A 13,394-nucleotide genomic window follows, 5' to 3' on the forward strand; every position below is an offset into this window, starting at 1 on the left:
AGTCAAGGGAAGTAGTTCTCAAACTTTAGCGTGCATCAGAATCACTTGGAGTCAAAACACAGAATGCTGACTCCTATATCCAGAGTTTCTTATTCAGTAAGTCTGGGGTGGGGCCACAAATGGCATTTCCAGCAAGTTCCCATATGATACTGCTGATCTAGGGACATACTTTGAGAACCACTGATCTAGGATAGGACTTCTATTAGTGATCAAGATGGGGGTAGGAAAAAAGATCTTCAGAATTAAGATCAGGAATTGAGAAACCAGGTTGTTGAAAGGATCATTTATGAAGATACTGAAGGCCCTAAGAATGTTGATGAGAGAGAATGAAAGGTAAAAGACAGCTATAGGAAGAGATAATAGGAGGCACAGCTTGATGTCTTATACTTCAAAGAGCTGGGATTTTTGCAGGATAAAAGGAGACAAAAGGGTTGGAAATGGCAGTGGGTAACAAGGAGAAAACCTATCCCATCTTCAGGTTCTGAAGTATTAGGGTACAGGAAAAAACAACTTACACTTAAAGAACAGTAGGGCAATCCATAATGGGAGCTTTTCAAAGAAAAATTGGCCTTGACTAAATAGTAAAGGGACCTAACAACTAAATGCAGTGGGTAAACTTTGGGTTCTGGGTTAAAAAAAAAAAAATACACACACTTGGGGAAATGTCTATGGACTCTACACTAGAATTATACATGGAAATATTGTTACTATTAGGTGGAATAATCGTTATGTAGGAAATTTTCCATATATTTAAAGATTCAGGCTGAAGTGTTTTAGGGTGAAATCTGATACCTGCATTTTCAAACAGTTGCTTTAAAAAAGAAAAGTGCATGCGAGCATGTGTGTAGTCTACAAAGATGGCCTCCAATGAACTACACTGTGTTCTCACTGTCAGTATTTGTACTGCTGTGTAGTCGCCCCCAGAGTGAATGTGAGTAGATTTTCACTGTGAGTGCTTTAAGCAACAAAATGTGGTGGAATTGATTCTGCGCTAATTCTGAGCTTCAACATTACATCAAGAAGACTTGGAGGCTTCTTCCCCTTTTGTGCTCTGGGAGCTCTGAACTGTCATCTAAGAAGCTGGCTACCTTGCTGGAAAGAGCACATGGAGAGGGAGAGGCCCTGAGATTACGTGGAGAAGAAAAGATGAAGAGAAGAGGGGGAGGGGAAGGAAAGAATGGAGAGGATATCCAGCCACCCCAGTGGACCTGTCTAGCCAACATCACCAAGGTGCCTAGCTGAGCCATCTTGGATGCTACAACCTAGTTACAACCAGTCAATCCACAGGGTTACAAGAGATATTAAAATGTTTTAAGACACTAATTTTGGGTAATTGCTGTAAAACTATATACACAGACACACACAGTGAGGGGAGAAAGCAAATGTGACAAAATGTTAAATAATGAATCTATTTAATTTCTCTCTGGATTTGAACATTTTCAAAATAAAAGACTTATGGAGGACTTTGATCATATTTGATCATTCCTTAGTTTTATTGTTAATTTTTAAAAGTATGATAGTGGGACTGAGGCTATGTTTTTTAAAAAAGAGATCTGTTAAGGATATTGAAATCTTTACTGATGAAATTATCTAGTATCTGGGAATTACTTCTAAATAATCAAGGGGATGGGGTGGAGAAGGAAGATAGGACAATATATGAAGCAAGACTGTCTTTTTTTGATAATTATTGTTGATAATAGGTACAAGGGGGAAGATTCATTACACTCATCTATTTACTTTTGTCCTTGCTACATAATTTAGGTAAGTTAAAAAAAAAAAAGAAATGTTGCAGCAGAAGCAATGTCTTTGCGTTTCAGTTATAGTAAGAAGGTGAATGGAACAGTGACATTAAAGAAACAAGAAACACAGGGGCGCCTGGGTGGCACAGCGGTTAAGCATCTGCCTTCGGCTCAGGGCGTGATCCCGGCGTTACGGGATCGAGCCCCACACCAGGCTCCTCTGCTATGAGCCTGCTTCTTCCTCTCCTACTCCCCCTGCTTGTGTTCCCTCTCTCGCAGGCTGTGTCTATCTCTGTCGAATAAATAAATAAAATCTTAAAAAAAAAAAAGAAACAAGAAACACAAAAAAAGCTTGCACCCAGTTGGGGAAGATGGTAGCTAGAGAATAGAGGACTTTATTTAAAAAGGCTATAAAGTACTTACTAATAAGTTTGCTCTCCCCAATGCTGCTGTATGTTTGTAAACCATTGTGTTTATTAACGATTTTGATAACTCAAGTGTTCTCCCCCACTGGTGTAGAGAATCTAGAACTGTACATAAGAATAATTTCCTTTGTTAATTTTAGGGAGATGTAGGACTGAGCAAAGATGTGAAAGGAAGAGCTAAAAGCAGAAATTATTGGCAAAAGGCAAAAGCACTAATATTAACCAATGATATCTAAGGGCAGTGACTTTAAGTTTAGTAAGAGAAAGGGATTTCCTAAGGATACTTGCATCAAGAAGGGGAAAAAAAGGAACACCTATATCCAAAAACCTTCAGCTCTTTGTATCCAATCAGACTGAGGATATACTAACTCACTTGCATGGAAAGTAATTCACAACTGATGAGGCTTAACCCCAAGAATACAGAAAATAATTGTGATTTACTACTATTCTCTTCATCTCCAAAATTAGGCTTGATGTACTGAAACACATCAGCTACACAGACAGACAGATATACATATTAAGGATATCTGGAGAAAAATACTAGTTGGTTACAGGAAGAGGTAGTGGAAGTTTTCTACCTAAAAATCTTAAAATACCCACAGTGCAAGGCAAGGAGGCTCTGTTGTTCCCACTGATGGATTGAAAAATAACAAAATATGATTACCACAAAATAATTTATCTCTATAGGACTTTACACTATATATATATAAAAGTATAGCACTTTATACACACATATATATGACCTAACATTCTACTCATAACCTTCTGAAGTATGCCTGGTGTATCCCCATACAGAGATAAGAAAATGGAGTACCAAAGAGGTTAAATCACCTATTTAGAAAATTCATAGCTATGAGGAGCCTGGGTTGCTCAGTTGGTTAGTCGTCCAACTCTTAATTTCAGCTCAGGCTGTGATCTCAGGGTCATGAGATCTAGCCCCACGTCGGGATCTGTGCTCACCTCTCCTTCCCCCTCTGCTCCTCCCCTCACTTTCTCTAAAAATGAATAAATAAAACCTTTAAAAAAAATTCATAGCTAGTTGGTGGTACAGCCAAGATGAGAGGCTTAAAACCTGACCTCTTAGTTCAGGGCTCTTTCTACCATTATAAAGGGATGAATCCAAAGGAGAATGGAGAACTTGAATTATTTATACAACTAAAACTTGGTACAAATTCAGATATAGAAAAATGAGGAAACAATACAAATTTCTGAGAGAGCAGTGGTTAAAAAAAAAAAAAAAAAGTGACCAAAAAAATGACACATTTACTTAAATGCACAAAAGAATCCTAACTTTTCTTTTGCTGTACACTTAAAGGGATACGGCATACTTTACCACCAGCCTCTGGATACTACTCACAATATATACTTCTCATTTTTTAAACTTTTTTTTTTTTTTTTAAAGCATGAAAGTATGATCAGCTCTATTAACACAGATCTACTTCACCTCCCATTATTTACAAGTCACTTGTCCCTATAAGGCTTTCGAACACAGTTGTGCCCTCACAGATGTTTATTTTCATTAAACCTACCAGGCTCTGTGACTGTTTTGGGCTTCTCAGTTTCCACAGGTTCTTGATTTTCAGGCATTTCTTGAATATCATCTTCTGCAAATCCAGTATCTGGGCTGCTGGTTGGTTTATCATCATCTTCATGACTCAGAGTTGGTGAAGATTCTCTCTTACTCATCTCTAAAACAGCTGCTAGAAGCTCTTCTTCGCTCATTCCGTCAAATCCGGAGTTTTCCAATTCGGACTTATCAGGCTCTATTCTACATGATTTTGAATCCTGAAAAAGAGAGTCATATTTAGAGGAAACCAGAATTCCAGAGAATATGGCAATCAGAGTTTAAAGTTAGTTTATTTCTGAAATGTTTCCTTTCTTTGATGTTTTGAGTTAACAATCAATAACCAATATATGAACTCACTGGCAAGCCTAATTTTCTTTTAATAAATATACAGGGATACATGCTTATTTTACTGATTATAGTACATGCTAAGTATAAGATTTGGAAAATACATAAAAATAACAAAATAAATTCACTCAAAATCCATCACTCAGAGATAATTACAGTAAGTATTTTTGGTGTAATTTCTTCCAGATATACTGAATCACACTATAGACACTGTCACCACACCTAGTATTTCTTTTTATAAAAATTACTTTATATTTTTGAATTTTTTTACTTAAGTTCAATTTAGTTGAATAATACTGACAGTGATTATTATTAGTTTCGGGGGTAGAATTTAGTAATTCATCAGTTGCATATTAACACCCAGTGCTCATTACCTCAAGTGCCCTCCTTAATGTCCATCATCCAATTACCCCATCCCCCCCACTCACCTCTCCTCCAGCAACCCTCAGTTTGTTCTCTATAGTCAAGAGTCTCTTATAGTTTGTCTCCCTCTCTGTTTTTATATTATTTTTCCTTGCCTTCCCATGTTCATCTGTTTTGTTTCTTAAATTCCACCATATGAGTGAAATCATATGGTATTTGTCTTTCTTTGACTGATTTCGCTTAGCAAGATACCCTCTAGTTCCATTCACATCGTTACAAATGAAAGATTTCATTCTTTTTGATGGCTGAGTAATATTCCATTGTATGTATATATCACATTTTCTTTATCCATTCATCTGTCAATGGGTATCTGGTCACTTTCCACGGTTTGGGTATTATGGACACTGCTGCTATAAACATTGGGGTGCACGTGCCCCTTCGAATCACTATTTTTGACTACTTTGGATAAATAGTAGTGTAATTGCTGGGTCGTAGGGTAGTTCTATTTTTAACTTTTTGAGGAACCTCCATAATGTTTTCGAGAGTGGTTGCACCAATTTGCATTTCCACCAACAGTGTAAGAAGGTTCCCCTTTCTCCATATCCTTGCCAACATTTATTGTTTCCTGAGTTGTCAATTTTAGCCAATCTGACCATACACCTAATATTTCTTTTTTCCCCTAATATTTCTATTTAAATGTTAAGTCACCATCTTTTTTTTTCTCCTTTTCAAATAAATGAGAAAAATAAAAACATCAAGAGTATGAAAATATTCAGAAGTTATTTTCTAAAGAGCTTAATCTCATTTCTGGGAGAACTTCTGACTTTCTATCATTTCTCATTCAAGGTGAGCAGCCACAAACTAGCTTTGAAATAAGATGGGAAAGTCAATAAAAATTAACTACTAAATTGTTATCTTAACAAAAGGAAGATTTAAAATAAGTCACATGAGATGATGCAAACTCCTAGGAAAGCTTGTATCTTTAAAGTATTAACTGTCATTATGCGTCAAGATAGAAAATGATAAAGTTACGCCTTCTCACATTCATTATGTAAACCTCTATATTAGCTGGTTGGCTTGTTGATATAAAACATTTACTATAATCTCCCATATATTAACAATTAGTATTAAATAAAGCAAATAATTATTTCAGGACCCATATGTAAAAGTAGCTCTGAAAATTAACAGGAGAAAGCAATTTACCTGTAACAACTTTCATTTCTAAAGTCTCAATCATGGAAACAACCTAAGTGTCCATCAATGGATAAATAAAAATGTGGTGTACATATACAATAGAATACTATTCTGACACAAAAAAAGAAATGAAATCTTGCCATTTGCGACAAGGATGGACCTTGAAGGTATTATGCTAAGTGAAAAAAGTCAGAGAGAAAAAGACAAATACCACATAATCTTGCTTACACATGGAATCTAAAAAACAAAACAAAACAAAACCCCACCAAGCTCACACACGTATGGAATAGACTACTGGTAGTTAGGGGTGGAAGCCTGTGTGTGTGCGTGTGAGAGAGAGAGAGAAATGGGTAAAGCAGGCCAACTTCCAGTTGTAAAATAAATAAGTCATGAGGATGTAATGTACAGAATTAGTTAGACTATTGTTAATATTTTACTGCAGATTTGAAAGTTGCTTAAGAGAATAGATCTTAGAAGTCCTTACCACAAGAAAAAAATTTTTTTTGCCAACTATGTATGGTAATAGATGTTAACCAGACTTACTGTGGTGAGCTTATTGCAATACATACAAATACTGAATCAATACGCTGTACACCAGAAACTAATACGTCAATTATACCTCAATAAGAAAAAGTCCCAATCCATTTTAAACAGTGGTTTTGTAGTTACAGAAAGTATACTCTTTAAAATTAGTGTTTCAACAGATCCATTGAGTTTATGAATTTATGATCTACCCTGTGTATTTTATTAAGTTTGCATTTATTAAGTTAATTAAAAAAAAAGTTTGCTGATGCTGGTTAAAAAGGCATTTGTTTGGACAGGAAGAGTTATACAATTATTTGTCAAGTATTTTGATGAGAAAGTACTTACTTTTTCCAGGTCTTCCTGCTGCTGTTCGCAGCCTGACATTTCACAAAGTCTCTGGCTAAGGGCCACAGAGCGTTTTAGCTCATCCTCACTGTCTGAATCAAGGCATAAAGCCAAGGAGCTCTTGGATTTGAAGGTGAAATTCCTGTAATTTAAGAAAAAAAAAAACCTATATGAGTCTGATAAATAAACATTTGTCCTTGTTATTCCCTTGGCATAAATACCAAAATAAAAAACTTTTTCATTATGGAAAATGATTTAGAGAGAAAAAAAGATATAGCAAAAGAGGTGTATTTAAGCATTACCTTTGCCCCACTCCAAAACAGCCATGCTTTGAATATTAGACAATTCTTATAATAAAATCCATCCGTAAACCAATCACTTTGTGCCTTCTTTCTTTTAATGATAAACCCCAAAGAAGTTTTTGTTTTTATAAAGCCAAGTACTCTACTGAATGCATGCAAACATAGCAATGAATAAATGTTTTTGACAACATTGTGCATGAGGGCTAATTTTTGATCTTTTAAATTATGATCCATGTATTTTAAAATTAACAGTAACATTCCACTTATCCAATTATATGTAGGTCAGACTTTTGGCAACCTCAACTCTCCAGAACACAGGGATTCAAAAGTAAGAAAAAAGGCTTCTGAGGAAAGCAGTAGTTTCAAAGCCAATGCACTTTACACTTTAGACAGGGACCCTTTCTTTCCCAGGAAATGGTGTATAAAATAATGTAGCAAGTTCATCAAGAAATGAGAGCTAGGAAATGAGAGAGAATAACCACAAAAAGGGCAATAAAGAACTATAAAATCATTTAATATAAACTATTTTCTAAGAATTAAAAGCCTCTGACGGCATTATCATATTAAAACACAGTGCAATACGTGACACTCATAATGCTGATTCTAAGTCATTAAAATATATTTAAATTATCTTCAGTGTATTTTAGTTAGGAATACAGGGAATTCTGTGAGATTACAGAGTATATAATCATCTAAAATGGTTAAGCATTTTAAAGATTGATGCTTAAAAAAAAGCAATCTTCAGCTATGTAAAAATTTATATGTGGAACATCAAATATCGTTCTTTAGTGATACCAGATAAGTAAGGTGTTACTGCATTGTCTTCCAAGTGAGCTGAAAATAAACTAAAAGAAAAAGTGGGAAAGGTCAAAGAGCACGAACTTTCTTTGATGGAGGTTAACATAAATTCATATACTATACTAAAAAAAAAAGTAAAATGGAAATTGGAAAAATGCAACTAATCTAAATGTAAAAACTGTAAATAAACATATAGAATGATGGCACCAAGAAATAAGAGGCCACAATGGAAACCAGGAGGACTGCATAGCAATGTAGATCAAAGAAAAGAGGCAAGTGGTCAGTGATAAGCCCAAACATAGTCTGTGGCTGAGAGCAACCAGGATATCACTGCACTCCAGCCTATACACTTGAATAGCCTCCCATTATGTGTTCAAAAGGGTTTTTAGTATAACTTAGAAATAGCCAATTAGCCATCTTAATTCCTCATTTCTGATTTCATGCTCACCAAGCAAAACTGAATGTATTAATTTGTTTATCCATGTAAATACTTTGAGGAAGGAGGGTGACACCTGGCTACTAATGTACCAGGGTCAAATGTGACAAAGGACATTGTAGAAGAACCAATGGTATTCTTGTTCATAACTCAGCCTCTTTTAAGTTTGATCGGCATGACAGGTCTTCTAGGGCCTAATTATCTTTTATTGACCAACTCTCCAATTCTCATACCAGTAGACCCTGGAGAACAGATGACCATGCCAAATATAATGATGCCCAATGAAACCATCTCCTTCTTGAAACTACAGTGATTTGGTACATAAAGAGTGCATTCCATTAATAATTACTATATTCACAGAAGGCAGCTTGCCTGTAGTAAGGAAAAATATTCATCCTGTAAATGCATCACTTGCTCACTTTCTAAGCAGCCAAGTGGTATTGCTCATTTGTATCTTGAGAACGGGCAAGAGTATTCATATCGGTACCATTTCAGATTTCTAGTCATGTTAGTCATCTGGTTTTAATTGCACTGAAAAATAATTAACAGGAGGAAAAGAAAATAGCAGTTCCCAAATGTCATTTTACGGTTATATAAGCCCCCCAAAGCCCTTAACCAACAGAAGTGTCTCTTTTCTAAAAGTACTTTGGGACATCAAATTTTCAGAAAAACTAATTTTAAAGATAAATGACAACCAAGTCATTTAAAATTGTTTAATCAGGAACTGTGGTTCTAGTTAAATCACAGAAGAGAGAGATTAAGATTAAAAAAAGTATTTGCTTCCCTTCTTGGACAAACTTTTCCATCTTAAGTAAAAAACATTTGTAGAATAGCTACATTTCATTGTGTGTTTGTTTTCTTGTTCCCTCTCAGAATTGCTCCAGTTCAGTGTCTAAGACAGGAAGTCCCAGACTGGCTAGCAACAGGTGAAAAGATATTTTGGGATCCCCATGTGTATTTTTGAGGAACAGTGCTTTATACCAACAGTGGTTATTTTATCCCTTCAAGCCTTAAAATCCCTTGTCATCAGTCAATTTCTATAGTTGTAGGATGAAAATATTACGTATTAACAGATGATTTAAGAAGTTTAAAAACAAAATTTTCAGAAGATCATCTGTACGTGCTTCACTGTTAAAGATCTGTTATACCCTAGGTTATACTTTAAAGCAGATTCAGGAAAATTACAAAGTATACTAATACAGAGCAGTTATCATGCAAAGAAAAACAAAGAAAAAGGAAGGGGATAATCTTGGAAATCAGGGTAAGCCAAATCCTTAAAAATACAAATTTTGGGTACACAAGAAATATAACTCACTTTGAAGGTGTAGAAGGGCTGGTGATGCAGGAATTCACCATTTGAGAAGCTTTCAATGGTCTAGAACTATCAGAAAATTAGAAAATATATAATGTATATAATTACATTATTAAAAATATATATTTAACTTATAAAACTAATTATTCTGTACTATAGCTCCTATGTATCCTTTTGAAAAGCAAATAATTATAATACTTCTACTAGCAATAGAGGCCAAAAGAGAAAACAAAATACCATCTGTAGGCTCTTCCTGATCCAATGATCTAAATAAACAGCATTGGAAATGAAGTCAAAGGTAATGGATATGAAAAGAACAACTTGAGAAAAATTATCCTGTCTCAGTTCTTTACCTTAAAGCAATAAAATAATAATAGCTCTCATTTATTGAGGACTTACTGGCTATGAGACACTGCAGTAAGAGCTTATGTGTATTACCTCATTTAATGTTCACACCATCCTATTATTTCCCCTATAACCAGGTCAAAGAACTTGTCCAAAGTCTTCAAGACATTTCATTGTGGAATCATATAGCCTGGTTTCAGGCCTGTGATCATAAATCACCTACACTGATGGCCACAAAGAGTAACAGTTCTACCAGCAGAGGGCAGTTTGCATTAAGCAAAAACATCTATTTTGAAGAAAGTCCGTAAGAGAAAACCCAGAAACACTTAAGACTCTGGGAAAATATCTTTATTAACAAGTAGACCCACTGAGTCCTTTAGTGTAAACTTACATGATGTAGTATATATTTCAATTATCAATCCAAGGGAAATACATTCTATAAAACTGCATCAATTATTGTTAGCAAATGTTCATTCACTTTCTGAAAGGTCTACTTACTCTACTCTAGCCAAGAGACCTGGCTCTTCCAGTTATTAACTGCATGACCTTAACAAAATCACTTACTCTCCTTGAATCTTTTCTGTAAAACTAAAAATTTAGACAAAATCTCTAAGATCTTTTTCACTTCTAAAGTTGGAGAACTTAATGATTCTACTAAATTAGAGTTCAAGTACAAAAAAGAACTACAATACATGGCTCCAAGGTAATGCAACAAAAGTAATGCAAGAAAGAGCAACATTCAGAGAAGTCCTAAGGTTTTCCCAGCATACACGATGATGCAAAATCAAAAGTAAAGGTTACTTCTTTTATCATGGAAAAATTTCTAGGAGCCACCGAAGTTCTTCACTCACATCGGTGATAATACGTTTACAAAGATACAATTTTTGGGGGGCGCCTGGGTGGCTCAGTCGTTAAGCGTCTGCCTTCGGTTCAGGACGTGATCCCGGCGTTCTGGGATCAAGCCCCACATCAGGCTCCCCTGCAGGGAGCCTGCTTCTTCCTCTCCCACTCCCCCTGCTTGTGTTCCCTCTCTCACTGGCTGTCTCTATCTCTGTCAAATAAATAAATAAATAAAATCTTAAAAAAAAAAAAGAAGAAAAAAAAAGATACAATTTTTGGGGCACTAGATAAAATTTAGTATACTGTTTCTCAAACTTGCATATCCCAAAGAGTCAGAAAGGCATTTTAAAAAATATTAATTCTCAAACCCTATCTCAGATCTACTAAACAGAACTGCTAGGGAAAGAACACAGGAATTGGTATTTTTTAGCGTTCCGGTGACTCTTATGAATAAGCAAATTTGATTTATATTCCCAAAATGTATCAAACTTGTCTTCTAGTGATCTAAAAGAGTAACAGCACTCTCTAAAAAGGTAACTTACTATGAAAGGCAATTAATGTATCAGAAAAATTTTGTTTAAGCATTTTATTTAATTACCTCCATCAGGCAGTAATTTGACACAAAATTCCAAAATAGAGCAAAATTAAAATCTCCTTCTTGGTCTGATTTTACCTGGGAGTCATGTTATCTAGTTCAGTCATTATTTTGATCAGATACCAAAGCCCTTCTACTTGAAAAGGGAAGGTAAAGAAATTCTCTCTCAAGGACTTACATTGCCATATGTGCATTCCAACCAAGGGTGAAGGGTGGTTTTGTATTTTCAGTGCAATGAGAGGACAGGGTCAGGTATCTTGGAATGATGACTTGCTGCCCAATCTTGTTGTTAAGTGAGAGAGTGACATTGAAGCTGTATCGTTTCAAATGAAGAATGAGGATCCTGAAAAACAGGAGATGACATCACTAGTTCACACATAACAGAGCTAGCTCTCTTACCGGTGAAAAGAGATCACCGTAACTAACCATGTTAGACAGCTTTTGACTTAAAGAATACTTTTGGCTAAAGATGGTTCAAAGTTTACCGAATACCTGCCATGTGCGAGGCATTGTGCTAGGTACTAAGAATATAAATAAAAATAAAACATGGGCATTGGATGGATAAATGAAGTTTGGGTAAAATATTTACAATGTTAGCAGAAAAAAAAATACATCAAATAAAACACATTTTATTTTAAAATGTTGGTATTGGGGGACAGCTGGGTGACACAGTTGGCTGAGTGTCTGACTTGGTTTTGGCTCAGGTTGTGATCTCAGAGTCATGAGACTGAGCTCCGAGTCGGGCTCCATACTCAGCATGGACTCTGCTTAGAGATTCTTTCTCCCTCTGCACCCCCTCCCCCCATTCTCCCTCTAAAATAAATAAATAATTTTTTTTAAAAGGATTTTTTACTTATTCATTCGACAGAGAGAGAGAGCCAGCCAGCGAGAGAGGGAACACAAGCAGGGGAAGTGGGAGAGGAAGAAGCAGGCTCCCAGCAGAAGAGCCTGACGTGGGGCTCGATCCCAGAACGTCAGGATCACGCCCTGAGCTGAAGGCAGATGCTTAACGACTGAGCCACCCAGGCGCCCCTAAATAAATATTTTTTAAAAATTAAAAAGTAAATAAAATAAAATGTTGGTATTGGGTTAAATCCTTAAATTATTTACTTCAATGTTATATAGTTTACAATAGGTTTGATGGTGAACATTAATTTTTTCAAGATGATTTTTTACAAGAACTATTTTTAAGTAGGCTCCATGCCCAGTGTAGAGCCCAACAAAGGGCCTGAACTCATAACCCTGTAATCAAGACCTGAGCTGAGATCAAGTCGGACACTTAACTGACTGAGCCACTCAGGTGCCCATGACAAGAGCTAATCTTATTTCAATGTGTAGCACTTTCTCTGGAGAAAGCTACGAAAGAAACAGGAAAGTTTTCTCCGTTTACAAAAAGTTCTACAAAATTTACATGCCAAATCTGGTTTGTGGGTCTGAAAAGGCTTTCAGCTCTGTAGAAACACTTCTTTTTAGTTACTATTGTGCCAACCTTCTCACCTCTGATACAGACCATAATCTCTGCTTGATGGACTAAATATATTTCACAGCCCACAAGAACACTTTAAAATTGGAATTTCAGAACTCTTATGGGAATAAACCTCAATTCTAAGCAAAATAATGCCTGCTTTATGGAAAACTGTTTCCTTTCCTACCGTACATATCTTTATCACAGAAGCCACAAACCAAAAAAAAGTGTAAATTAAAGTTACTGACTATATTTCTCTTTAAAAAATATGCTAGAGGGGCGCCTGGGTGGCACAGCGGTTAAGCGTCTGCCTTCGGCTCAGGGCGTGATCCCGGCATTAGGGGATCGAGCCCCACATCGGGCTCCTCTGCTATGAGCCTGCTTCTTCCTCTCCCACTCCCCCTGCTTGTGTTCCCTCTCTCGCTGGCTGTCTCTATCTCTGTCGAATAAATAAATAAAATCTTTAAAAAAAAAATAAAAAAAAAAAATATGCTAGAACTCATAATTTTCAAATTCACAACTTGAGAGAACACAAGGATCCAAATGGTATGAAGAGATTAAAACTAATGTCAAATATTTTGACTAAATTTCCAAATAATCCTACCAAAGTAAAAAGTAATATGAAACAGATAGATGACAGTCAAAATCACTTATCTTATCTACAAAGATGAGGTGGACTAAAACTGAACAGGACTAAAACTGAACGTATTTGATAAAGATACCAGGCCCTTCAAGAATAAAAGTAAACTGGCTTTAATACTGAAATTCACAAAAACAGAGCAAGTCTGATAATCAGGA

General features: G+C 35.8%; 1 protein-coding gene across 6 annotated transcripts in view; it reads right to left on the reverse strand.

Annotated features, from left to right (window-relative positions):
- Positions 1-13,394, reverse strand: part of USP37 (ubiquitin specific peptidase 37) — an 82,925-nt gene that overhangs the window by 18,759 nt on the left and 50,772 nt on the right. For 5 of the 6 annotated variants that reach the window (XM_045777614.2, XM_045777617.2, XM_045777616.2 and 2 more), the window contains 4 exons: positions 11,310-11,474; positions 9,355-9,420; positions 6,504-6,645; positions 3,694-3,949 (listed from right to left, as the gene is read on the reverse strand). In XM_045777614.2, the coding sequence (XP_045633570.1) occupies positions 3,694-3,949; positions 6,504-6,645; positions 9,355-9,420; positions 11,310-11,474 (629 nt within the window). The remainder of the gene's footprint in view (positions 1-3,693; positions 3,950-6,503; positions 6,646-9,354; positions 9,421-11,309; positions 11,475-13,394) is intronic. The other variant, XM_045777618.2, reaches the window with a different exon arrangement.

The sequence above is a fragment of the Ursus americanus genome, chromosome 1 (assembly GCF_024610735.1).
Source record: "Ursus americanus isolate L20-20 chromosome 1, mUrsAme1.1.p, whole genome shotgun sequence".
Lineage (NCBI taxonomy): Eukaryota > Metazoa > Chordata > Mammalia > Carnivora > Ursidae > Ursus > Ursus americanus.